This window comes from Anolis carolinensis, chromosome 1 (genome assembly GCF_035594765.1).
Source record: "Anolis carolinensis isolate JA03-04 chromosome 1, rAnoCar3.1.pri, whole genome shotgun sequence".
NCBI classification, from domain to species: Eukaryota; Metazoa; Chordata; class Lepidosauria; order Squamata; family Dactyloidae; genus Anolis; species Anolis carolinensis.
Genome location: NC_085841.1, coordinates 314,569,902 through 314,595,567, shown reverse-complemented (window position 1 = coordinate 314,595,567; position 25,666 = coordinate 314,569,902). Strand labels below are relative to the sequence as shown.

The following is a 25,666-nucleotide window of genomic DNA, read 5'->3' as shown; positions in this document are numbered from 1 at the left end:
GCTTTTCCTTAATCCCTTCCTATTATCCAACATATTCACTTATCCTGCCGGCCTGTTTATGTTGGATAAGTGAGACTCTACTGTATATTTCTAATCTTAAATTATCTGCTTAGAACTGGATTATATGAGGCCCCTTCTTCACAGCTGTATAAAATGCACACTGAAGTGGATTATATGGCAGTGTGGAGTCAAGATAATCCAGTACAAAGCAGATAATATAAGATTATAAATGGGTTATATAGCTGTGTGGAAGGGCCTTGAGTCTACACTGCCATATAATCCAGTGCAAATTAGATAATCTGTGGAAGAAGTCTAAGTGAGGCCTACATCGGCCTGTCACCTAACTGAAACCTGGCTGTCCCTTGGTTGCTAGGCAACGAAGTGGGCAGAGATTAGCCCTCTAAACTGGCAGCCATTGGATAAAAACAATTATTGCTCTCCCTCTAATTAGGACTTTATTTTTCTTTTCTTTTTGTTGTATCAACCTTGAGGCGTGGATGATGGGTTGTGTTGTCAAATTTCGAGGTTGGGGGGCCTGTAGTTTTGTTGTTTTGTCCACTGCCCTGATGCCATCACTCTTTTATATATATAGATAATGACAGCTTTGATTACTGTAAGCTAAAATGGGTTTTCCCCAGAGATTCTGGCTCATTAAGTAGCATCTGTGTTGTCTTATTGACAGTCTTATAGTGCTCATTGTTTCCCATTAATACTCTATAAGAGACAGCATTTTTGTTTTGATTGCTGTTTCCTATTTATTCTAAAAATAAAATACCTATCCAATTTATTCAAGATGATGTATTACAGAGAGTAGAGTTAGAAATACAGAGATTAGAGATTATTCTAATGTACATCCAGAAGATCATGTATAGAAAGGAGGGAAGAGGAAGCATATGCAGATATAACATTCTAAGAAAAATTCAGTGTGAAGTGCACTGGTGATAGATAACATCAGAGAGAGCAATACCAAAATGACTGTCTGTAAAAAATGTGCAGTATTTCAGCAGAAATAGTTAGAAATAACCACATACTTACAATAACCGTATACTTGCAAGACTGACACATTATACCAGGCATGGGCAAACTTTGGCCATTCCTCCAGGTGTTTTGGACTTCAACTCCCACCATTCCTAACAGCCTCAGGCCCCTTCCTTTTCCCCCTCAGCCGCTTAGGTGGGAGTTGAAGTCCAAAACACCTGGAGGAATGGCCAAAGTTTGCCCATACTTGCTTTATACTATAGTAATATTTGCATGGGTTAGGGGCACAAGATCACTGTGAAAGGGAAAAACCATGAACAAAAGAAATTGGCATTTTTTTTAACTGAAGAGAACAACTCTTTAGGAATTTCTAGAACTTCCAGCACAACTTTATAGTCAAATTCTGCTATAAACTGACCATAGGATCACATTGGAGGACCTAGAGATTCCTAGAAAACGGCTCTCTCTAGATATCTCTAGGTCCTCCTAACTAGAGAAAGTTGATCATCATGGAATATTCCTAAAGAAAAGTCAAATCTGTGAATAATCAAAGCTGCAAAAGTCCAATCTGCAAATGCGGATGGACAACTGTATTTTTTAAACTTTCTAGTGTGTATGTGCTCTGGTCAGAATGATCATTATTATCCAATTATAATGATACTTCAAATGGTATGATTTCATCTGCAGGAGCTACAAGCATGTGCTGCTGCTTTTGTTGCAGCTGTGTTTTTTATGATAGCTGATTTTGTCAAATTTTGTGTTATTTTAGCAGGTATATTTAGTCTGGCCTGGTACCGGATGCGGTCTGTGCGGGTGAAACCATGAATTACCATATTGGTTGGCACCAACCCCAGTGATGCCACTGGGGCAACTGCAGCAGATTGTTCATCCATGTCCTAAACCTGACTTCACAGCTTCATGTATTCACAGATATCCTACCTTAAAAGAAGGTTAAAACTGTGTTTGCCCAAATACAATTTTCATAAGAGAAACAAAAGATATCAAGAACAATATATAACCATAGAATATAAAGCCAAGTGTTTTTTTTATTTTCAAATGAAATTAAATACTAAAACATATATTTATTGGAAATAAAGAAGAGTAAAATTAATTATACTTACCTTCCAGAATTGTGTTTCAAACAGGGTTAGTGCAAAATATGATGAAGGACTATTACATTCCAGAAGGCTTGGGCCCTGCCTAAAACCTATCATACTAAAATTTGGTACCTGATTAGGAGCCTACATGAGTTCAGATATCTTTTCATAGGGTGAAATTGAGTTATGCTTGCTGAATAACTGGTTTTGTGTAATTCTCCTTCTGTAGCTTCTTTTCTGTTCATTAAGCATCTTCCATGCTGTTCTGGAGGGTCCCCCAACTACCTGAAATTAATTCCAATAACAGAACTGCAGCACCAAATTCCACCCTGAATGTGACATTTTGAGATTACTGTACACCTTTTCTGGCACCTCGGAGGATACTTCTGGTCAATACTAAATGGAATACAGAGGTGGCGATTATGTATCCCTCCCAAGTTGTTATCTTGCATTTCCCAGAATTACCCATGTTGGCTAGGAAGCCTCAATCTATATATGGAGGACCATGCAGTTCTTACTTTTGACAAGATAACCAAATAGCTTGAATAGCAACTGGAATGAGATATGAATGTAAATTTGGGTTTGTCTTGAATATGTGCAATGATCTGCTCCCTAGATTTTTTTATTATTATTTTTTTACTAAAAAGATGCTCTGGATACTCTTGACAACCTCAGCCATTGGGGTCTGTACCTTTGTGCAGAATCTAGAGTAGAGGTTTCCTGGGCTAAGGTATAAACAATTGCTCATTATGGAGGATCATGCCTCTGGGCAGGTGGTTGATCCTTCTCAGCCATCCAGTTTTATCAGATCAGCTTGCACATTATCAGCTTCAGTCGAATTTGCTCTTAATGCCTAATTTAGGACTAAAGCCTGTGGGATGTGGGACACATTTATGACCAGTTCATAAGAGCATTTTAAACAGATTATTAATGTGAATTTGACAGAGTTAACCAGAGGAAGCAATGCTCTGTAGTAGCTTCCTTTACAGTGCATCCACAGTTATGCAGGGTCACGATCATAGCACATCTGCACAGACAATATTTTAAACAGCAGTCCTGATCCAAGCCCAAAGCCATCACACAAGATTCATTTTGAGGAAGGGAAAAGGAGCGTAGATGCTATTATTATTATTATTATTATTATTATTATTATTATTAAACTTTATTTGTACCCCGCTAGCATCTCCCGAAGGACTCGATGCGGCTTACAAAGGCCTCGATGCGGCTTACAAAGGCCAAGGCCTCAACACACAATGTAGCAATACAAAACAAAAGACAAATTAAAACAATTAAAACAGTATAAACCACAAGCAATAACAATACGCTAGAACACAATAGAACTGGGCCGGGCCAGAGTAATGGGTACAAGATTAAAAGTGCTGATGTGACAGGTGATATATAAGGCTTATAGGGCAAGTGCAGAGTGCGATATGCGATCTTAGTTCTAATAAAGTGCTCTAATAAAGTGACCTAAATGTAAGTGGTCAGTGTAGATGGGGCTGAAGTTGTATGGAGGCTTAGGTGGCTTCTAGAAAATTATTTAGGAGAAGCAATTCCTGTATTTCTAAAACTAAGGCTTATATTTTCTCAAAAAGCAGAGGATGTTCATTGAATGGAGTTAAATGTGTTGTTTTTGTAACAACTTAGATAATCAAAGTTCAAAATGTGCGCTCCTGTTCTTAATCTTAGCTCTTTGGACCTAAATACTTTAGTGTTTAAATGTCCATTGTTCACATCAGACTTTTGCAAATAAGCCAACCACCCATTTATTTGTTGATGGCTTTGGAAGACATGAAGTCGGACATTATTCTTACCTGAGACATGTTACTAACTCCATTATCTTCAATGTGAGACCATACTTCGCCAATTGTCTAGTAGGTGAGAAATGCATATATTTCTTGGAGTTGTATGCCTTGAGCTCAAGCACAGTTGCAGCATTTGTGAAACAATGTTATTGTAGTTATGCTGATCTTCACTCACAAATACATTATGAGGAAAGAATAACACTGGATCATGCGCAATGCATCTGTAAGGCAAACACATTCATTACTGAACAACTATCTACCTAATATATATTTATATCAATGAGCTTCTGCCAGGCATAATGAGAAATCCAGGGTTGGTCTGGAAATTTGCAAGCCAGTTGACACGATGAAGAGATGTCAAGATTCATTAGGAATAGCAATGGCTCCAGGCACTCAGACTCTGGAGATTGGGAGAGAAGAGATAATGATCTCAGCAAAGTTTTACTAGGTCAGTCAACCAAGAAGGAAGGGTTGGGCAACCATGACATACCCTACAAATCTTAGTTAATCTTCTTCCTTTCTAGAAACCACTGGCAGGGACAACAGGAGTGGAGAACATGGGCCCAAAGTCCTAGCATCAGCATTAGTCTGTGGGTTGAAATTCAAACGTTTGCCTGCCTAGTGTTTCTGTGTGACTACGGCACCACGCCCTAAACTCAAACTCACAGATAGGTGAACAGAGCACTGTACAAACATGCAAAGTCGGCCCCCGCCCCTTTCCTTGCATTCCCCTCCTGTTGTTTTCTCTTAAATTTCCCTTGAGAGGCTTTGCGTGAACCTGTTCCCTCCCACTTTACTCCAGAGAGGCAACTGAAGGGCGCTAAGCAAACCTAAGAAGACCAGAGGCTTGGGAGTGCAGCTAGGTTTGCTTCTTTTTTGAGAGCAACTTCTGATTGCTGCTTTCACATGCCATTTGTTTGCTGCTTACGGAGGACTGGATTTGTCAGTTTCAACTAACATCTTAGCTTTCCAGTTGCTTTGCTGCTGAGGATTAACTCTTTCTCCGCGGATCTGCATTTAAGACAAAACAAAAGCATCGGCTAATGCCAAGGATGAAGATGCTGGGCACCGGTGGGTTTGCACAGTGAGGGGGAGCCGTTTGGGAGGATTGTGCAGCTTTCTCCCCTTCAGGGATTATTCTGGAAAAAGAAAGGAAACTGAAAGCTGAACTCCTTTGGGAAGGCCTTTACTCCATCTTCACTCCTGTAACCCAGCAACAACCATCCACCAATCAGCTTTGCTCAATGGCTGAACTAGAGTTTGCTTGCAGTCCTCTCTTCCTTCTCCCTTGCAACTGTCCTCCCCGACATCATTACCAGAAGGCTAATCTCCTTTCTCACCCTGTCATCTTCCAAGCCCTGTAGGAGATGGACCTGCAAGTATATATGTTATGTGGTGATGTGCTATCTGTATTTTGGAGGTGGGGAGTGGCTGGCTCTGTAAACTGTCAGATGATGCAGAGTGTTGAATGGAAATTGCATGGTTGTAGCTAACATGGCAGCAAGGAAGGAGTTAAAGATGGCCCAACTGATGCTTCATAAAAGCAGTCAGCACGTAAGAAATATGTCTGCCTACTGTCTGTATATATACAAGAAAATAACCGTCCATGTGGGCAAGTCTCTCTGCCTGAAGGGTACCTGCTGTGCACACCAATTTCTGATTTACAAATAAAAGTAGTTGCTTATTCTCCAGAGATGCTGTTGTCTGCCAGAATTGTGAGCAACCTGGTTTTATTTGTAAACTGTCAAGCAATTGAAAAATGCTGCTTAAAGTCTTTGGTATGATTTCACAGGCAAGGCTAATCCATATTGATCATAATCAAATTATGATTGTGAAATTCTATGGTTTCTCTCTTTCTCTGTACATATTTATTTGTCCCATGTGGGAACCGTCCACTAGGATTTGCTGATGGTTGCATGTTTTTTTTTTAAACAGGCTTTGTTAAGGATTTAGTGTGCTGTGAGACCAAACAGTGACGAAACAGCAAACTGTACAACTGGTAAGTGATAACTTCAAAGTGTAACTGAGATACTTGCTAAGGGGACAGATACTTAAAAGACTGGCTTGGGGGTGTGCTTCTAATTTCTATGGAGAAGTGTGTTTTGTGCCTTTTACTACCATGCACAGATGGCAAGGTCCAGTGCAAAGGGTCAAATATGTCTGATTGTCATGACTTGCCTCCTTCGATATATATATATATATATATATATATATATATATATATATGTATGTCACATATACATGCATACATACATACACACCCACTTCTATATACACCCATAGCTATACATCAGAATGTACAGTTCTAGATTTGTACTATTTTTCTAGAGATTATGGCTGGAGCTAAGAAATGACAATGAAGCAAATTCCTCCTGAACATCATGAGAAATGTGCTAAGGGTCACTTCACAATAGGACAACTGCCTTGGTGGGGGTGATCTCTCTTTTGATGTACAGTATATGTTGAAAACTGCTGATCAACTCTTCAAAATTCCCGAAATGACAAGAAGTTAGTATAAGTTACAGCTAAAGTGCCTTCCAAGCCTGAAATTCTGTGATTCTACACATAAGGATGTAACTGTACACCAGATGCATTCTCCTGTGTTTATATGCCTGATGCGGAGGAAAGCACTGTAGAAAGGAAAGTCCCAGCCCAATTTACAGTTTAAGACATACCATTTAATATACTGCACTCCTGCCATGCTTAATCCAGGCTGTCTCTTGGCCCAGAAAGGTTTGGATTCCCTACCACCAGTTCCCTTATTTACATTTGTCTGTTTGTGGAGGGACTCTTATCAGTTGCTAAGTTCCTACTTTTTGCAGAAAATTCTGGGATGTGTTTATGCAGTGGGCCAATCCTTGTTTGCTTTAATTGTCTTTGCTTGCAACTAAAGTGTGCACTAGAACAGGTTCCACATGAACAGCAGAAGCGGATGAACTTTATTTAAAAAGGTGGTGATAATAAGCAATTTTCTGGGTTGGGTGGTTTGCTATATGTAACCAAGACATCCTGAACAGCTTCTGGGGCTATCCAGTCTGCTAAGGAAACAGTTTCAGAAATATTACTTTAGTCAGTGTAAACTTCAAAGATATTTTGATTATAGCCAGTTAAAAAGGACAGATGAAAAGTGTCAAAACCTGCCTGAATTCTAGCAATCTTTCTGCAGACTAATATTATGCAAATATAGGATTAATTCACAAAACTGTAGGTCTCAACTTCCTCAGTTGAAAATAGTGTTTTACAATCAGTTTGCATCCTTCTTTTATTTTATTCTACCTATAAAGTGACAGCCGTTTAACATATTTCATATTTCTAAGAGTTGTTCAAACTAGAAAACTAATTGTTTTAGCAGTATGGGCCATCTGTGAACCTGCCTTAGCAATGGGCAAATGCCATAAATGACAAACAGGGTTAATTTACAGAACCGTAGCACTACCTCAGTTGTGAATAGTGTTTAGTCACTTGTATGTGGTACAGTCTGTGAGAACTGACTATTGTGATATGATTGTTTTCATTACATGGTTGTGCCCATGGGTTAATAGTAAGGCCATCACATAGCTGTTGGCTTATGGATTTATTGATTGCCAAGCATCCAACAGCTCAAATGTCACAATAAATCAGGGATGAGCAAAGTGAAGTTCTGTGCCTACATGTGGCTCCCAGAACCCTTTTTGTGACTCTTGAATCCTCTAAACATTTCAGGCTGTTCTCTTTCTGATTATAAAAATGTGAATTTTCTCTTCTGAAAATTGTGAGAGATATGGACCCAGCTTAGAAGCAGAAAACTCTCTGAACATGGACTGTACAAGGTAGTCCATGGTTAGGAAGTTGTATCCTGCTATCATCCCCACCCCCTGCCCAATAGTTTGGAATACTTTTAATAACATGAGAGAAGACTCCCACAGGATGGTAAAATATCATAACATCCAGGCGTCCCCTAGGCAATGTCCTTGCACATGGCCAATTTTCTCACACCAGAAGCAACTTGTAGTTTCTCAAGTTGCTCCTGATACCAAAAAAAACCCTGCACATTATGTACACAATCCATAAATAAATGTCCCACGTTTAAAAAAACAAAAAGCTATGTGAATTTTCTATAAGGAAGGCAGAAAACTTTGAGGAATTGTCACCAAATATGAATCATCACCAAACTCTTGCAGCAAATTTAGAAGGAAGATTTAGACTTAGAAAAGGGTGTGGGTGAATACTGGCTGAAGGATTCTGGGAGCTATAATCCATTAAACAGTAAGAATACAAATTTTCCAGGCAGCATTTTGAATATTGTGTTTTCTAATAGAAGTAATTCAACTTCATTACTTCATCTTAAAAAAATTCTGCTTTTTAAATTAAACCAACCAAGATAAGCTTACAAAAGTTCATGAAACACATACACAGAATATAGTAATTAAAGTTTCAGTAGAAACAGTTCAGGCCAATTTCATACATTGAAACCAGATACCAGGATAGAGCTCTATAATCTAAAGATAGGGAGATTTAAAATTTAGCAAAACCTCAAGATCTTAGCTGCCCACCTCAAACGTAAAAGAGAGAGTGCTATCCAGACTTCTTAGGTGAAAATTTAAATTTAGTTTAACAGCTTATTTGTTTATTGAATGTATATTCCAACTTTCCACCAAAAAAAGATTTTAAAAGGCTGTGTCTCACTTGCCAATAACATTCTTCTGAATGTGGTGCAACAAATAGCACAGCCTCTACCATTGCAGGCAGTAGTCAAGCAGGATCATCCAGACGGAAGGAGTTCTTCAAATACTCTGCTTCTGAATCTGATTCATATTTTTCTAGCCCTTCTCCCATCTCTCCCCATAGTCACTGACATAGTTTTTCATAACACAGATGGTTGTGCTTTTCCTACAGCCTTAATGGTGCCTGAGCTCCCTTTCTATCTAGCATGCCATAAGATTGGTAGAGATACTCCTGGTGGGCTGTGTACCATAAAAAGAAAGTGTATGAGGACCTTGTGGTTCTTTTAATGAAATGCACAAGGTAAGACTGTTGCCCAGCATGAAAGGACTTTATTGGCAATACCTGCCATAAAAATGGGAGTGGTCTTAGATTTTTCTCTCTCTCTTATCGAACGGCAGGCAGAGGCTGGAAATAAAATAATTATTATTATAATTGTTATTATTATAAAGTGATGTTATAGATGTATACCCATTAGTGCTGAGCATAGATTATTTCTGTTCATGAAACTAGTTATTAATGAACTCAACTCTGGAAAAAAGTTGGTTGTTTAAATGGACTGAAAGTGGGAGCTGAGACTTGTGCAGCTTAAGGAAGGTATTTATGAGCCCTCTAATGGACTTTGAACAATGATCTGCTATTTTGATTTGTTTGTCTAGATCTCAGATAATTGCTCAGTACCAATCCACTTCCATTCACAACAGACAACATTAAAGCTGCATTTCCATTTGGGGAGGGGTGAAGAGCAGGAGAAAAACATTCAGGGCTTTACTGAAAGAAGTCACAATAGGTGCTTTACTTCTGCAACAATGACAGAGCTTAATAATAAGAGTGGATTACAGTTTACATAAATAAACCAAACATTCAATGCCTTTTTACACAGTAACAAAGTCATACAATACACAGACAGAGGTAAAGGCTTTCCCCTTTCCATCTCTGGCATCTGGAGGTGAAACTCAACTCCAGCCATGGGGAGGTGATCTTGTTCCATTTTCCATGCCGAGAAGCCCACAGACTTTCTCCCATCATTGCCAGCATCTCTGTATGAGGTACCCTTTTACCTCCCCACTGAGGTGGTACCTGTTGATCTACTCGCATTACATGCTTTCGAACTGACAACTGGGAGCTCACCCCAACTTGCGACTTCGAACTGCTAACCTTCCGGTCAGGAGATTTCCTGAATCTAGCAGTTTTAACTGCTGCACTACCATGGCCCCTAAAGATGGCCTCAGTTGGAAATATACTGTTTAATTGCATTGCTGTGGCATCATTCGAGGTGCATTGTTGAAAAATAAAAAGATGGGAAATGTTCCTGGCTATCCCTCCCTCCTACCTACACAAACCACACACACACACACACACCTCCCCTTTTGGAACAGGCACAATACAGGATTGTTCAGACTATGGCCTCATCTACACTGCCAGTTCTGTCCTTACAATATAATACAGTTTCGAACTGCATTATATAGCTGTATAGATGGGGCCTAAGACAGGAGACGAAATACAGCCCATGGACAACATGTAAGTCCAAGCATTTTGTGGAGAGACTATGTACTCTTTCTTGGCTCTGAAACTCCCTTATAGTATTTTTGATTGAGAGGCCTCTTGTGCCTTCTAGAAGCAATTTCATTATAGTTACCTCCCACACTGTGAACTCTCTTAAATCTATTGTCACCTAACCACTTCTGATTTTGAGGGGAGGGGGGATCTCTCCAAACCTATAACATCATGAAAGGGGGCAGATACAGTAAAATTGTATCCCACAGAGTGTACAAGGAGCCTCTTGGAATAAGCCGGCAGGATGTTGGGACAGGTGTGTGTGTGTGGGCTTCCAAGGTCTAGACCTTTGAAAATTGTGCATCCTTCAACTGTGGATTTTGCCAGGCGACCAGTTGATGCTCTGTGTGGAACAATTGGGGTTAAAAAATGTGCCTGCTGTCTTAAGCCCTGTAACTAAAAAAAATCGTCAATTGTCCTTTCTCTCTTTTACTTCCTCTTTCCCCAATGAAAACAGCTATTATTGAAACAAAAATGTTATTACTGTTTTGACCGTTCTAGTCAAGCTGTGTTCCAAGTTAATCTAAGATGATCTCTCCAATTTCCAGACCACAGTGAACTCTTAGCAACAGTGAACGCATAATTCACTTATTACCTATGCTCATATACCAGGATCTGTCCACAGGAACACCCTGGTACATTGCATGGTAAGGAAATACACCTTTGAATATATCATCCTTGCATGCAAGGATGAAAAACTTCCAGAATCTTCTTCCTACTATGGGAGAATATTCTTGTGCAGTTCTCACCTGATATTTGCACATCAAGGAATGCTTTGGCACATTACTATGCACAGAAATACTTGTGTGGAGGTTGAATATAAATTGTTTTTCATGCAACCTGTAGTTTTTAAATAGTCTCAGATTTTTTTGGGGGGGGGGATTTGGGGGGGGGGATCGGGGGGAAAAAATCTAGCAAACTGCGCCATGTTGCTATTTAGAAATGGTTTTTTTTTATGAAACCCACTTTGTATGCCCCAAAGCTGTGTTTTTAGAAACTCCAGTTTTGGTGCAAATATCATATATGCATCTTTTTTTACACAGAACCCACTAATTTTGCACCCATTACATAGATTTCAGCAAAATATCTTTTTGTATACATTTTTTGTGTGTGTAAATAATCCAATTTCCAAAAACCGACTCCTTTATTTCAAGTTTGGTGTTTCATTGTGTGAAATTCATCAATTTTGTTGTACAAAACATCAATTACCATCTGAAAACAACATGTTTTTAGGGGCTGAATTATTCATAAAAAAAATCAAACAACCCAGTGATTTTTCAGGGAAAAAAACAAGGTTTTCACACAACCATGGTTTCCCAAGTGTCAGGAAATCTATTTTTCTACCAGTAAATAAATAATATTGAGTGTTCTTTCCACCATTATTGCATGGTAGTGTTATACTAATGGAGATAAAAATCAACATGTTTGTTATGTGCAGATATTGATCAATTAAAAATGAAAGACAAAAGAGCTTAATTTTCTTTCTACCTCTTGCCTCCTGCATCCCTTGTAATAGCTTTGCACACAGTATTTGGATCTTGCAACTTCTTTCTCATCTTTCTCATCTGTCCCCAAGTACTCCCAGTAATATAATAAATAGTTCGTCTCTCTCTGAATGTCTTTTTCTCTCAAGCTTTTTTCTAATGGAATGATAATCTGTGTTCAGGAAAGGATTTAAAGCTTCACATCAGTCGGCAGTGCTGTTAGTGTTGTTGAAACACTCATCTTGCCAGTAGCAGAGTTGTATTATCAGGGAAAAACAAGAATCTGACATACTAAAAGTGACTGTAGAATAGGGCAGGGAGGTTTTCCCTTAAAGTAAGGATGCAAAACAGCACGGATAATTCTCAGGCTCTTTGATGGTGTAAACCCTGCACCATCAGTGAGCCATGTCATTGTAAGGAATGGAATCATCACAACAGTCTGTGTAGCTTTCTTCTAACATCATGCTATGACTCCCATCCTTCCATCCTATGACTTATTAGCAGGCTAAACCACATTAGGTAAATTGTAATTTACGTGATACATTCCTCTGGAAAAAGGACTATAATTTTTGTTTGCTTGAAAAGTAATATGAGCCCCTATCTTTAGAGCAGAAATAATGAACATGCCAAATAACCTTGTATGCAGAGGGAAAGGGGGCTTTTCTAAAGGGCTTGGTAAAATGTACTGGGGAATGATAATGGGAGTTAGAGTCCAAAACATCTGAGGGGATGTAAATTCCTTAACTGTGATATACAATATTGGATATGCAGCCCCCTCCCTCCCCATCTATGGATTCTGTATCCAGTATTTAATAGCCATGGCTTGAAAAGCAAATTGTGAATTTGCCATTTTAGTACACCACTGTATGTATTAGGACTTGAGCATCCACAGATTTTGATAGCCACGTGAGGTCTTGGAAGGATCCCCAGCAGATACCAAGACCCACTGTATTAGTGTGCAAGTATAGTTGCAAAGGTAAATTGTAATGCGAATTGTTCTCTTTTGTCTGGACTAGGGTTTTGTTTTTTAAAATCTGGGAGCATACATAAGCAACAAGGATTCAGAGCTTTAAGAATTCTCTCTCAACTTTCTCTCTAGACCAGCAGCTGCCAGTCTGTTGTCAATATTTTCTGGTGGATAAGGAGATAGAGAGGGGATTCTGCTGGTGTACCACCCATCCCACTGACTACCAGCCTCTGAGCTGTAATAAAACTGGAGTAAAGAAATTCAAGTCCTGAGGAGGGGAAAAGCCCCATGCTCCTCTTTCTCCTTCCCTCCTCCCATTAGTTCATATAGAAAGGCATCCTATAATGCAGGCATAGGCAAACCTCAACCCTCCAGGTGTTTTGGATTCAACTCTCACAGTTCCTAACAGTGGAAAGCTGGCTGAGTTTTCTGGGAGTTGAAGTCCAAAGCACCTGGAGGGCCGAAGTTTGCCCATGCAGTAGTGACTTATATAGGTGTGACTTGCATATATGTATGTCTCTTCTAGGACAGAGCATTGGGGACCTTTCTCCAATCCTTTGTACTCTATCCCAGGATCTCCCCCTGCCAATTATCAAGCCCCAATGACAATATTACTCCTGTTTGCTGGTGAAGAAGTGAGAGAGGCAGTGGCAATTCAAATGATTAAGATATTGCTGCAATGGGCTCCAAGGTGAAGGAAAAGGAGAGTGCACTCAATTTGTGAGTATGCCCTCATAACATTTTCCCTTTGACGTAAAACAGATGTTGATTTATCATCTGAACGGAATCCCTTCTTCCCCAGTTCCCACTGTGAAACATCACTATCAAGAACCATTCCTGGTATTTGGCAGCTGCTGTGCCATTCAGGTAGAGCTTTGTGCTCTACTTTTTTGACATTGGATCTCAGCCATAGTATTCTAGGCGGCAATAAATGAAAGTCCTCATGGAACTTACTAACAAATTTGCATAACTACTGCTGCTAGTTGCTGTTGTTTATTTATTTTATCCAGTGTGGTATTATTATTAAACACTGATTTTTATTTTATAGAATTATTGAGTTGGAAGACACCATAAGGACTATCCAGTCTAACATCTGCTACACAGGTGTTAAACACTCACAACAGATGGCCATCCAACCTTTGCTTAAAAACCTCCAGAGAAGGAAACTTGATTACACTCCAAGGCAGCATATTCCACTGTAGAACACTTCTTGCCGTCAGGAAGTCCTGATGTTTAGGTGGAATCTCTTTTCTAGTAGTTTTCCATTGCTCCAAATCTAGTCTATAGGGCAGCGGAAAACAAGCTGGCTTTATCTTCATTGTGATATCTTTTCACAGATTTAAACATGACTATCATGTGATCTCTTAACTGTCTCTTCCCCAGGCTAAACATACCCATTTTATTAAGTCACTCCTCATAGGACATGGTTTCCAGGCACTTTATTGTCTTGGTCGCTTTTATCTGTATGTGTTCCAGCTTGTCAATAACCTTTGTGAATTATGGTGCCCAGAACTGGACAGTTTTCCAGGCAAGATCTGACCAAAGCCCTTTTGGACTGTGCCGTTGCACTGCTAAAGGAAAGGTGTGCGGGGCAGCTCGTGGCACCCCCCGCACCCTCCCTCCCTCATCAAATGGTGGGGACAGGACAGAGTGCATTGGCGTTGCCCCATCACCCCTTCTGTCATCACACTGCAAAAAGGAGAGGAAGGTGGGGTAGCTCAATCAGAACTACCCAAACAACATTTTCCTCTTCATAGTGGAGGAGAAAGCGCCTTTCAGTACTTCCCCTCCACTTTGGGAGGAACGTGGACGGGGCCTGCCATGCGTTGTGTGATGGTGCACGGAAGGCTCCGTCCAAATCGCGCGTAAAAGCGGCAAAACAGGGCAAAAAGGCTCCGCGTGAAGAGGTCCTTGATCTACTTCTGTTAAATGTAGCCTACAATCTTACTGCCTTTTTAGCTGCTCCATCATGCTGTTGACTCTAGCTTATGGCCTACGAGGACTACTAGATCCCTTTTACATGTACTATCTTCAAGCCATGTCTCCACCAACCATATCTGTTCATTTCATTTTTTCTATCTAGGTGTAGTAACTTATATTCCTTCTTGTTGAAACTCATTTTGTTAGTTTGGGCCCAGCTCTCTAATCTGTTGAGGTAATTTTGAATTCTGATCCTGTTTTCTGGAGAATTAGGTATCTCTCCCAATTTGGTGCACATTTGAGGAGCATGCCATCTATTCCATCATCCAAGTCATTGATATTGACTAGCACTGGGCCCAGGACAGACCCCTGTGGTAGCCTATTTATTTATTTATTTACAGCATTTATATTCCGCCCTTCTCACCCCGAAGGGGACTCAGGGCGGATCATATTATACATATAGGCAAACATTCAATGCCTTTTAACATAGAACAAAGACAAGACAAACATAGGCTCCGAGCGGGCCTCGAACTCATGACCTCCTGGTCAGAGTGATTCATTGCAGCTGGCTTGCTCTCCAGCCTGTTCATGTTGCTCTCCAGCCTGCGCCAAAGCCCGGGCCCTACTAGTCAGTTATCTCCAGGAAGAATAGGAGCATCCTTTGTGTTTGGTCAGTTGGGTCATAACAAATCCTCCTAACAATAGCATTATCTAGCCCATGTTTTACTAGCTTTCTTACAAGAATATAATAGGGGACCTTGTCAAAGGTTTTACTGATATCATGATATGCTACCTCCATAGTATTCAGTACTTATAACTATAAAAAAAGGAGACAAAGTTAGATTGGCATGACTTTTTGGGAAACACATATTGACTTTTAGTGATTACAACATTCCTTTCTTTATACTTAGAGACTCTCTGTTTAATGATCTGCTATAGTATCTTTCCTGGAATTGTTGTTAGGCTGACTGGGCAGCAATTGTTTGAGTCTCTCTCTCTCTCCCCCCCCCCCCCCCCCAATTTGAAGATGAGAACAATGTTTGTCTTCCTCCAGTCTGACTTTTCCTGTTCCCCAGTAATTCTCAAAGACCATTGCCAGTGATTCTGAGATTACTTCTGCCAGTTTTTAAATACCCTTGGCCCTAGAAATTGAATTTATTTAGAGTACTCAGATATTCCGATACTACTTCTTTTCCTATTTTGTACTGCATTTCCCCTACTGCTTCACCTGTTTCATTTTCCCCAAGTTGACACTGTTTTCCTTTTGGGAGGCAAGAAAGGAATTGAGTAGTTCTGCCTTTTCTCTCCCCTATTATTTCACCATCTTCTTCATGTAGTGGCCCTACCATTTCCTTGTTTTTCCTTTTGCTATGGACATAACAAAAAAGCTTTATTTTTTTTAACCTGCCTACAACCTTGAGCTAATTCTGCACTTTAGCTTTTCCAACTTTCTCTCTACATATTCCTTTTTTTACATTCCCTCCTTTTCATTTTTTGTATGTGACCATTAACAACTGCTGCTTCTTTTTCTTCTTAATCATCTTTATCTTTCCTGAATCTGATAGAAATACAATAAAAACAGCAACAGCAACAGTAGCAAAATATGTGTCACTGCTGTTTCCTCATGGTATGTCTGCCTATCAGTTTGGCCAATTGGGGTTTACAGTGATCCATTTAAGCTTTTGAGCTAAAGAAAATCTTAACACTTGCAAATCTCCATGTTTTGAAACAGTTCATTGTGTAGCAGCTGATTTGACAATATTGGAAGCACAGTATGAAAGAGCCGTCTTTAAAAATAAGTTCTTTGTTACCTCCTGCATGCCACTTTTTGTCTACTAGGAAGCCCATTGTCTCGGTGCCTGTGTTTCACTTGGGCCCCATTAGGAGTGCCAAGCCCCACTCCCACTGCACCTGACTTCTTCCCTCTTAGCCTGTATCCTCTTCTCTTGCTGTTCCAAGCAATCGGAGCTCATTTTTCCCTCCTCATCCATGCCTGACCCTTTTTTCCTTGCCTTGCCCCTCCTTCTCAGCTGTTCCCTCCCCTTGCTCTGAATCTGCCGGCTGTGGGTTTTTTCATAGTCACTGGGAGATGTGACAGGCTTTGGAATTATATTAGCCATGAAAAACCTATATCTGGAGTTGAAAAATCTGACGTGGCTCTCCGGGCAGCAGGGACTGATGGTGAAGAGAATTTCAGTCTCCAGCAGCTTTTTCTTTATGGCAGTGACTGATTATTTATGCTTGTGGCATTTCTCTCAGTGCAGATGTGAGCACTGAACTGAAAAGACTAGTAGGTTGCTGAAATTTCAGTGTCTTGGGGTGCAGACTATATGTCAAAAAGGGACGTTCGGTAATTGCTTGAGCCTCAGGTATGCATTTTACATTTACTTACCAGATCCAAATCCAATTATGATTTATTTTTCTCATTTATTTATTTTTCTACTAGATCAATCCATATTTTATATAGGCTTTTTGTAAGCAGAGTGGGGTGGGGGTGTGGAGTGGGAGTGGAAATGCAAATATTCTCCAGCAGTGCTGGAACCTGATACTTAATGCATGAGAATTGCAACATACAATTGGTTGGCTTAATGCTGTTGCCCAAGCTTCAGTGGAAAGCAAAAGCCAGGCTGATTATTAAAACTGAAACAGGATTTTTAAAAAATCTGTATTTTCTGCATTATTTTTTCTAAGCTGGCTGTTCTGTCTCTTTAAACTGCACCCACCAGTATGATAGTCTAAGATGGCTTATGGAAATCCACAATAAATGCCACTTGAAAATGTTGAAGCATCATCAGTGCACAATTGAATGCATGTATAACAGCTTTATTGTGTGTGAACAAATATTGGTCATACATGCCTTGGAAGAGGGTACTAGAGGGCTCCTATTTGCGGATTCGTAAGTGAACTGAATGTTTGGCTCTGTGAGACAGGTAGCTGTTGTATCTGCAAGCATGATTGCTTTTTGGAGGATTTTGCAAATTTTTGTGGTTTGTTTCTAGCATTATTTGAGGATGGTTGCTTGATACCAGACCAGTCATTCTAACTCATAATTGAAATGTAAAAAGCTTTGGTCCATAATTGAACGGGACTTTGAGTTATAGGGTAATAATACTCTTAATTACTATGCCTAATAGTAATAGTGGTTTTTCATTGATTTGTTTTAGATGAGCTTCCCAGGTTAAACAGGAACTCTTTGCATTGAAGAAGGGGGGAAAGCCAAGGAGGAAATAAACCAGGTTCCAAAAAGCTATGAAACTATTTACATGAACCTAAGAAAGCTTTAAAATTGGAGAAACCATATCCACAGTCCTGGCACTATGCCATATACCAAACTCTTTTTGAAACTGAATGAAGTTTCAATGCCACTTTTGGACTATGGCATGGCAATGAAGGGTTTTTTAAGTTTTTTTAAAAAAATGCAGCCACTCTGGATAAACTTAAGAATGCAATCTTAATGCATGTTTACCCAAAACTGATGAGTTCAAAGGAACTTAATCCTAGCTAAATGGGCATTAGCAGTAGTGTCTAGTGCCTCCATGTCAGTGAGGTAGTGAACCCACTCTCAGTTTTAGTTCAAACTTCAAAGAGGCTATCTATCTCCAAAATAGGTTCCACAAATCCACTCCTCTAATCTGGAAGCCACCAAGTGCCATTGGATATAAGACTGGGTATAATACTGCACCATATATAGTTTTTGAATCTAGTTAAGCAGGGTTGAATATAGCCACCAGGGCCTGTAAATTATATTTCAAAGGAAACGATGGACAACCACCATTGACTATTCCTCACTGAAGAAAATCCTTATGTAATTCATGTAGTCATTATATGTCAACAGGCAATGTGAAGGCACAGACATATGCATGTTATTTGCCTGGAACAGAGCTGTGATTCTGAGTGATGAATGTGTCATTCAAGGTACGAGTTGCCAACCTGTGGGAAATCATTGGTGGCAAAAGAGACACATCTGCATTTGGCTGACTAACCATATGTTGGCCTTTTCATTTCCTCTGTGTAGGAAACTTTATTATGTGCAAAGAGACTTCTCAGCATGGGAGTGGTTCAAACCCACAAGGGCACAATCATTAAAAAAAGAAACCCAAAGTTTGAAGGAGCAAAATTACTAAGTCTGTTGTTAAAGTGGCTGTAATTCTTTTCCCAGGCTGGGGAGGAACTTTTTCCCAGTGGTTGAACATCACTTCTGGTCATCCTACTGTTCTACTTTTCATGCCTGAGTTCCTGCAGATAATTATGGCTATATTCAAAATAGCTTTGGGGACCTCAACTAACAGATACTGGGTGGAAAGGGGGACTATATTTGACAGTTTTTTCAGTACATTCTAGAGCATGTAATTTGTCAAGATTATGATGGGAATTATGTAGTCTCTTAATAGCTGACACACTTGTTTAATATCATGGCATGATCTCCTGATCTTGTCTTATAAATTCTGGGTAATTTTAATTTAGTGGTTCATTCATAATAATGGCATAAACATGCTGCGGTACACTGGACTATTCCTAGTGACTTACATTGCACAAGAAGGTATCTAATACCTCCTTGTGCAGTGAATTAGTTAGGCTGCACGATGCCTCTTTATGCAGTGAATTTAGTTAGGCTGCCCAATGATGAAGGGCAGCTCTGATTATCTAACCCAAAACCCCACTGATTAGTGAAGAGGTTGGACGGGATGGCCCTTGTGGTCTCTTCTAATTCTATAATTCTATGATTCTGTGTTCTGTCATCCTGGCTCCAGTTGGCAGTTGTTATTCTCCTGGCAGTGATCACCCTCCTGCAGCTTTGCCAGCATCACATAGGCTCTCAGCCATGGCCATCTTCTGCTTACAGATACCATTAGTGTAATTGCATATACTCGTCTAAATACTCTGAATGCACAACCCCTATTTTGTGCTTGGAAGGGAGACCTCCAACAAATAACAGTTGCTTTAAGTTGTGTTTCAAAGGACGGAATGGGTGAAACCACTACAAGAGTATTCCTTTCCAAAGAAAACCCTGCAAAAGTCATGGGAGTGACCATAAGTTGACATTTTGACGGCACACACGCACACTCTTTCTCTCTCAAAGTCTGGGATTTGCGAATATCTAGTAGTCTTTTCCATGAAGACAGAAAATCTGTTCATAACTTGTGTGCAATGTAAGGTATTGAATATAGTAAAATATACTCTTTGAGAAATACCATTTCACACCTTGTTCATTGCAAAGATTTTTAGAAGCCACAGTTAACTTTTAAGGAGTGTTAGCATGACTCATGAAGTGGGTTCATATCCTCAGCTGTGTCTGATTAAAGATGTATGTGAAAATAATCCAAATGAGTTCTAAAATGTATGAATGTATTACATATGTATTGAACCCCCAAATATAGGTTAATTGTAGCAATTAAAGTAGCCCATTATTATTTGTATGGTATCAATTGTGTTATTAAAATCCATCAGCTGTATCAACACCTGTGATTGTGTTTGAGATGTCTCAGGAGAAACCACACCTTAACAGAATTGTTGGTTTAAAAAAGAATATACTAATGTGGGTTTTCCATATATTCTACTAATATCAGCTAGGCTTTGAAAGAAATTCACAAATTGATTTAGAAAAGGGAAAAATAAATTTTAAACCTAAATTGACAGATTAGCCCATCCCCACCAAACATTGTTATTTCACATCTGATGTGTAAATGGATGTAGACCTAGGTAGGTGCATGTGTAGATATAGGTTTCAGATATAACTGAGTATATTAGTTAGCATAGCCTTCTAGTGTTTCAGCTAGATCTCCCATTGTTTGGTCAGAGTCATGTTGCGATCTGAAACTTCTAGAGAGCACTATGTTGAGAAAGTCCAGCTAGAATAATTAATCTTAATTTCCACTTCACCAATCAAGCACTAACCCATCCTTCACATACAGTTGGCTCGCTTAGCATTTTACTGTTAAGGAAAGCTAATCACAACCGATTATTTTTGCTAGCAATCACCATTGAAAATGACCTCCATGGTCTTTACTCTTTGGATATCATGAGTTTACTTTTCAGCCACTGATTTATTAATTTGGGTGCATCTGCACTGTAGAATTAATTCAGTTTGACACCACTGTAACTGCCATGGCTCAGTGCTAGGGAATTGTGGTAGTTGTAGTTCTGCAAGGTCTTTAGCCTTCTCTGCCAAACAGTGCTAGTGCCTCACTAAACTACAAAACTAGGATTCCATAGTTTCAAGTCATGGCAATTAAAGTGGTGTCAAACTGCATTATTTCTACCCTTAATGTCCCTTCAGAGCAGAGATGTTCAATGAGTCCTAAGCAATATCTAAATGCTCTCTCTTTTTAATGAGTGAGTAAAAGTCCTTCTCTTCTGGGGTGTGCTAACCACAGGAAATAAAGGACAGCATGACAAATCATGTTTTGCTTGAAGCTACAGTAGTAGTATCTGTGACCTCATGAACAATATAGAATTCTATCTCTTTTGCAAGAGTGTTGCTGAACGCATGCAAATATTGCCAGAAAATTCTATTTGCAGAAAAGTCTGGAAATTATCCTGCTAAATTCACACTCTGACCCAAACTTAGAGCAAAAATATCCGAACTATGGTAAGTGAATAGGCTTGAGAGAGCTCCATGTGAAGCTGAGAAAAAGCATGCTGGTGTCTTAAATCTGCAGAATGAGGGAAAGCTCTGTAGAAAGCTGAGGCTAGCTATGGAGCAAATCAGAAAATGTTGGTAAAGCATCATATTTGTTGAAGGTTGTGTTGTATATAAATGTCTAGACATCTTCTATCAAGAAATAATTCTGTTTTGGTACTGAAATGGTGATACATTTTTGTGTAGACATGCTGGTTGGTGTGTGATTGCATTGGGCTGTATTGTAGGCCTGGCTGCACCAGTTTCAGAAACTGCCTGTAAATGTAAGAGTATAAGAAAAATGTTATCTGATCCAGTACGATTCTCCTACCCCTATATTAAAATTATGACTTAAAAAATAACACGCCCAATCCAGCAAAGATGTGCCACATGTGCAACTTTCTTGTTGACAGACTGTGAGCAGGCAGGTGCACCTCTGAATCTATATCTCCATCTGCATTGGGGCATCTGTTTGGAGGGCATGACAGTACATATCGTCACTGGGGCCAATACATGCTGAATGTGACTAGCTGCTTGTTAGCCAGGCTAGATAGCAGCCCATATAAATCCAGGACATTTCATTTCTCTCATTTAGGCACAATGTTCCGCAAGAAGAAGAAGAAACGTCCTGAAATCTCTGCCCCGCAGAACTTTGAGCATCGCGTGCACACTTCATTTGACCCAAAGGAGGGGAAATTTATTGGCTTGCCTCCTCAATGGCAGAATATTCTGGACACTCTGAAACGGCCGAAACCTGTTGTAGACCCTTCAAGGATCACTCGAGTGCAGCTTCAGCCGATGAAGGTGAGAAAAAAATATTCAGACTCCTCAAAATCTCAAAACAGTTACTGTAACTGGTAACTGTCATTATTATGATAATGATGAACGTGTGAACAAATGAAGAAATGTGGAGTATTGGAAAACATTGCTGAGGAGAACTTTCAAATGTGTTTCAGTCATCATTATTAACCATGAAGCGCAGTGTTGTGGGCATTTTGGCTTTCCAATGTAGCCATGCCAGTTTGTCCTAGGAACAAAGAATCTTCCTTAAAACATAGGAGTTATGGCATGAGTTTTCATGGACTAAAGTCCATTTCATCCAAAGCAAAATATGCATTCCACTTGCATCATCAATTCTTCTGCAATGTGTATGCTCCATTCTAGTAGATCTGAATTGCGGGGGAATAGATGAGGTCCCAGAATTTTTCTTAGGAAAGGTGAAGGTTTTAGGTACAGGAATAACCTTTTTCAGTATTATAGCTGAGGAAAGGACTGGCAGTACTAGCATTATGTCACTGCAGTTGAATCAAGCAATAGTTCCAGATGGTCGCTTCCTCCAATGACATGAGCACTGAGATGGAAACAGAGTGAGTGGAAGATGTAATGGAAGAGGTGCAGCTTAGTTTTGAGACTTGACACTTATGACTGTCTCTCTGGGCTAGGAGTTTGTTTCAGTTAGTTCTGTACCTTTGACCTGTTCCAGATTGTTAGGAACAGTCCTAATCAGTCACTTGTCATAATACTCGTACTTTCCCCATTTGCTTTTCAAATGTTCCCGGTTCTGCTTCCTTTCCTCCCTTTGTCCTCAGTGTTGTTCTGTTGGTGTAAACTGTGTTCAAACTGCAAGATTAACCCTCTTTGATCCTATTGCAGGAGAAAAGTGAGGTATGAATTCAGTTAGTCAAGCAGTCAATCAATGTATTTAACTTAGCAGGGGAAGAGGTGAGGCAGAATCTTGCCCTTCCCAAGGGATCAGGCGAAAGCCAACTGCTGTAACCTTAGTTTGTATGTTCTTCCCCATAATTAAATTTTGAAAAATTGACCTCATTCTGACATTGCTGGCCACAGGTGTCCTGGTTTTAATCTGTTTTTCTCCCTTCCACATATATAGCAAGAAGACTAACCCATCTGTTGCTGTCACTTTCCCAAACTAATCTAGTCTTTGACACAGCAAGTCAGCATGCTAACAAAAAGGAATTGGGCATAGCACAAATGTGTGCTTACACAAGTAGAGTGATATATGCCCTCGGCATATATCAATAGAAAGTAAGTGGAAACTTTGAACTTGGGGAAGGTGTGTTCCTAGTGAAGGAAAAATCCAGCTTCACGCATCTTTCTCTAGTATAAGATACACTGTTGAGTAATTAAATGTAGTGTTTGCTAAGCCACACATAAAACAAACAGAGCGATATTAGCTGCAAGGGAAAAGAATAAAAAATTATATCAATGGTATGTCATTATTAGGCTAGCCCAAAGTCACAAAATAGTGTGCAACCTTTCAAGTTTGGTTTCAGATATCTTTATTAGATGGTCAATCGATGAATCGTTGTTGGGATTTCAGGCATATGAGTAAAATGAGCCTGAGCTAAGGATCACTGTTAAGAATCTAAAATTGCCACTTCCTGATGACAAGATAGGACAAGCCTGGACAAGTTGTGAACCTGCAAATGGAATCCCCGTTGAACAGGTTCCTTGCTGTGGTTTTAGACCACCATGCTCACTTGACCTTCTTTTATGATCTTAGACATGCTTGTTAACCCCTGCCATACATGGCTGGTAGATGGTGTTCAATTTGATGGAGCACATAATTTTCATATGCCTGACATGGGGCGAGTCCACCAAAAAATATGTACGTGACAAATCAGTGGAATCAATCAATAAATAAGTAAAATTATGTATGTGTGTATTATAAAAATAAATGTATTTCCAGTAATTTTTAATAAATAATGATTTTTTATAAAGGAAATACATAGGACATACAATTTTTTAGGCTCTGAAGACACAGTAGACCTGAATAAATGTAAAAGTTGGGTGTGACTCTTTCCACTGGAGGACATTTAATTACTTTTGGTGTAAACAATCCAACTGTATAACAAAGACCAGGCACCATTTCAACACTATTGGTTTTGTCAGTGGCAAATATTGAAATCCGGTATTTTATATCTTCTAGTTCTTCCTCCCAGTTAGAGCCTAAAGTATTAGTTTAAAAAATCTGCATAATAAGACTAAAATACACAAAGTCCCTAAACGACCGCCGTTCAATATTCATCAAACATGTTTGTGTAGAGCTCCTCACATAATAAGAATAGAAATGATTTTCATCTTCCCCATTTGTAGTCCAACACTGAAGCTCAAAGTTTCTCTTTCTATAGCCTCCTGCCCTGACTGCAATATCAATTTTTGTATTTATAAGGTTTGTGAGTCAGGTCGTATATTCCCTTCTTTTGTTTGGCTTCACAAAGAAATGTGCGGCACTTCATGGCTGTAACATCAGATGATATGGACTTATGAAGGAACAGTCCCATAGGAGATGTGCCACAGGGATGTTTCATATGACCAGAAAGCCTCCTCAGACCCCACATCTTTTAGACAAGATGGTGCAGATGCTCAGCTGGGTGTCATTGAGAGATGACACCATGAGGATGAAGTGCACACATTCTTACCTTTCTTGCAAGGTAAAACAGACTGAGAGGCACTTCCTCCTGATCAAAAGCTGACACCACTTGTGTCATTTCCAAAATCTCAGTCTTAACATGTGGAAATTCCAACATGTAGCAGTATTTTAGAAGGGCCTAAATGTCCATCTCACAGTTAGTGAATGGATTCACTTCACTTCCTAAATAATGAAGTAGCTTTAGGCATATGAGTGAAACAGTTCTTTCCAGCAATGAAAAGTCTCTTAAATCAGCTCTGCTCCAGGTTTCTAATGCAAGATTTTATTAAACAATTCAAGATAAATGAGTAAGAAAGGTGAGATGTTGCGCAAAAAGAAAATAAATAGCAGTGTTTGAATTTACTTGGATACGGTTGCTGAATAAGTTTAACATTTGCTTGAAAGCAAATACATCATTGTTGTACTGTTGAAATGCATAGAATTGATTTGAAGCTGAAGCAAGGAGCAGTCCTCAGAACAAGAAAGAAAGGGCCCGCTCAAGCTATTTTATATCTAAGACAGAGTTCTGACAGGATGTTTTAAGGTTGGAAAGAAAACATCTTGTCAAATAGGACCTTATGACTTTTCACATGCATGACAGTGCTCAACAATTTTATTATTCCACAGACATCTCTTTTACCTGCCTGCTAAATTTCTCCTATGTGTACTTTGATCAGGAATGGGCAACTTCAGCAAGAGCAGGGACCAGACCTACCTCTGTGAAATTTACCAGGCCCCCTGGTCATGTAGCAGTGGCAAAACAAGAGTATATCTGGGTTAGAACAACGAATGCACGCCTTGTTAAGGAGAATTGTATTTCAAAATAAGCAGTGGTGTTACTCTTTTTTTGCTTTTGACAGACCTCCCCTGGAATAGTGTGTCCCATTCAAGTAGGATATTGACCAGCTGGGATGTATTCTGAAAAGGTCAGACAAAATGATCAAAGGTCTGGAAATCTTTGAGAAATGACTTAGGGGATTGTATATATTCAGTTTGGAAAAGAGAAGACTGAGAGGCCACATGATAGCCATCTTTGAGCATCTAAAGCAGACATGGGCAAACTTCAGTGCTCCAGGTGTTTTAGATGTTTACGCAAACAATTCCT

At 39.6% G+C, this 25,666-nt stretch overlaps 1 protein-coding gene across 7 annotated transcripts in view; it reads left to right on the top strand.

The window, feature by feature from the left end:
- The window catches only part of pak6 (p21 (RAC1) activated kinase 6), a 65,320-nt gene that overhangs the window by 16,054 nt on the left and 23,600 nt on the right, over positions 1–25,666 (top strand). For 3 of the 7 annotated variants that reach the window (XM_062968189.1, XM_062968186.1, XM_062968185.1), the window contains exons 3-4: positions 5,816–5,879; positions 21,724–21,932. In XM_062968189.1, coding sequence (XP_062824259.1) covers positions 21,729–21,932 — 204 coding nt within the window. In that variant the 5' untranslated portion in view covers positions 5,816–5,879; positions 21,724–21,728. Of the gene's footprint in view, positions 1–4,486; positions 4,952–4,975; positions 5,260–5,815; positions 5,880–16,170; positions 16,879–21,723; positions 21,933–25,666 lie in introns of those variants that run through there. The other 4 variants (XM_008116843.3, XM_062968188.1, XM_008116842.3 and 1 more) reach the window with 4 other exon arrangements.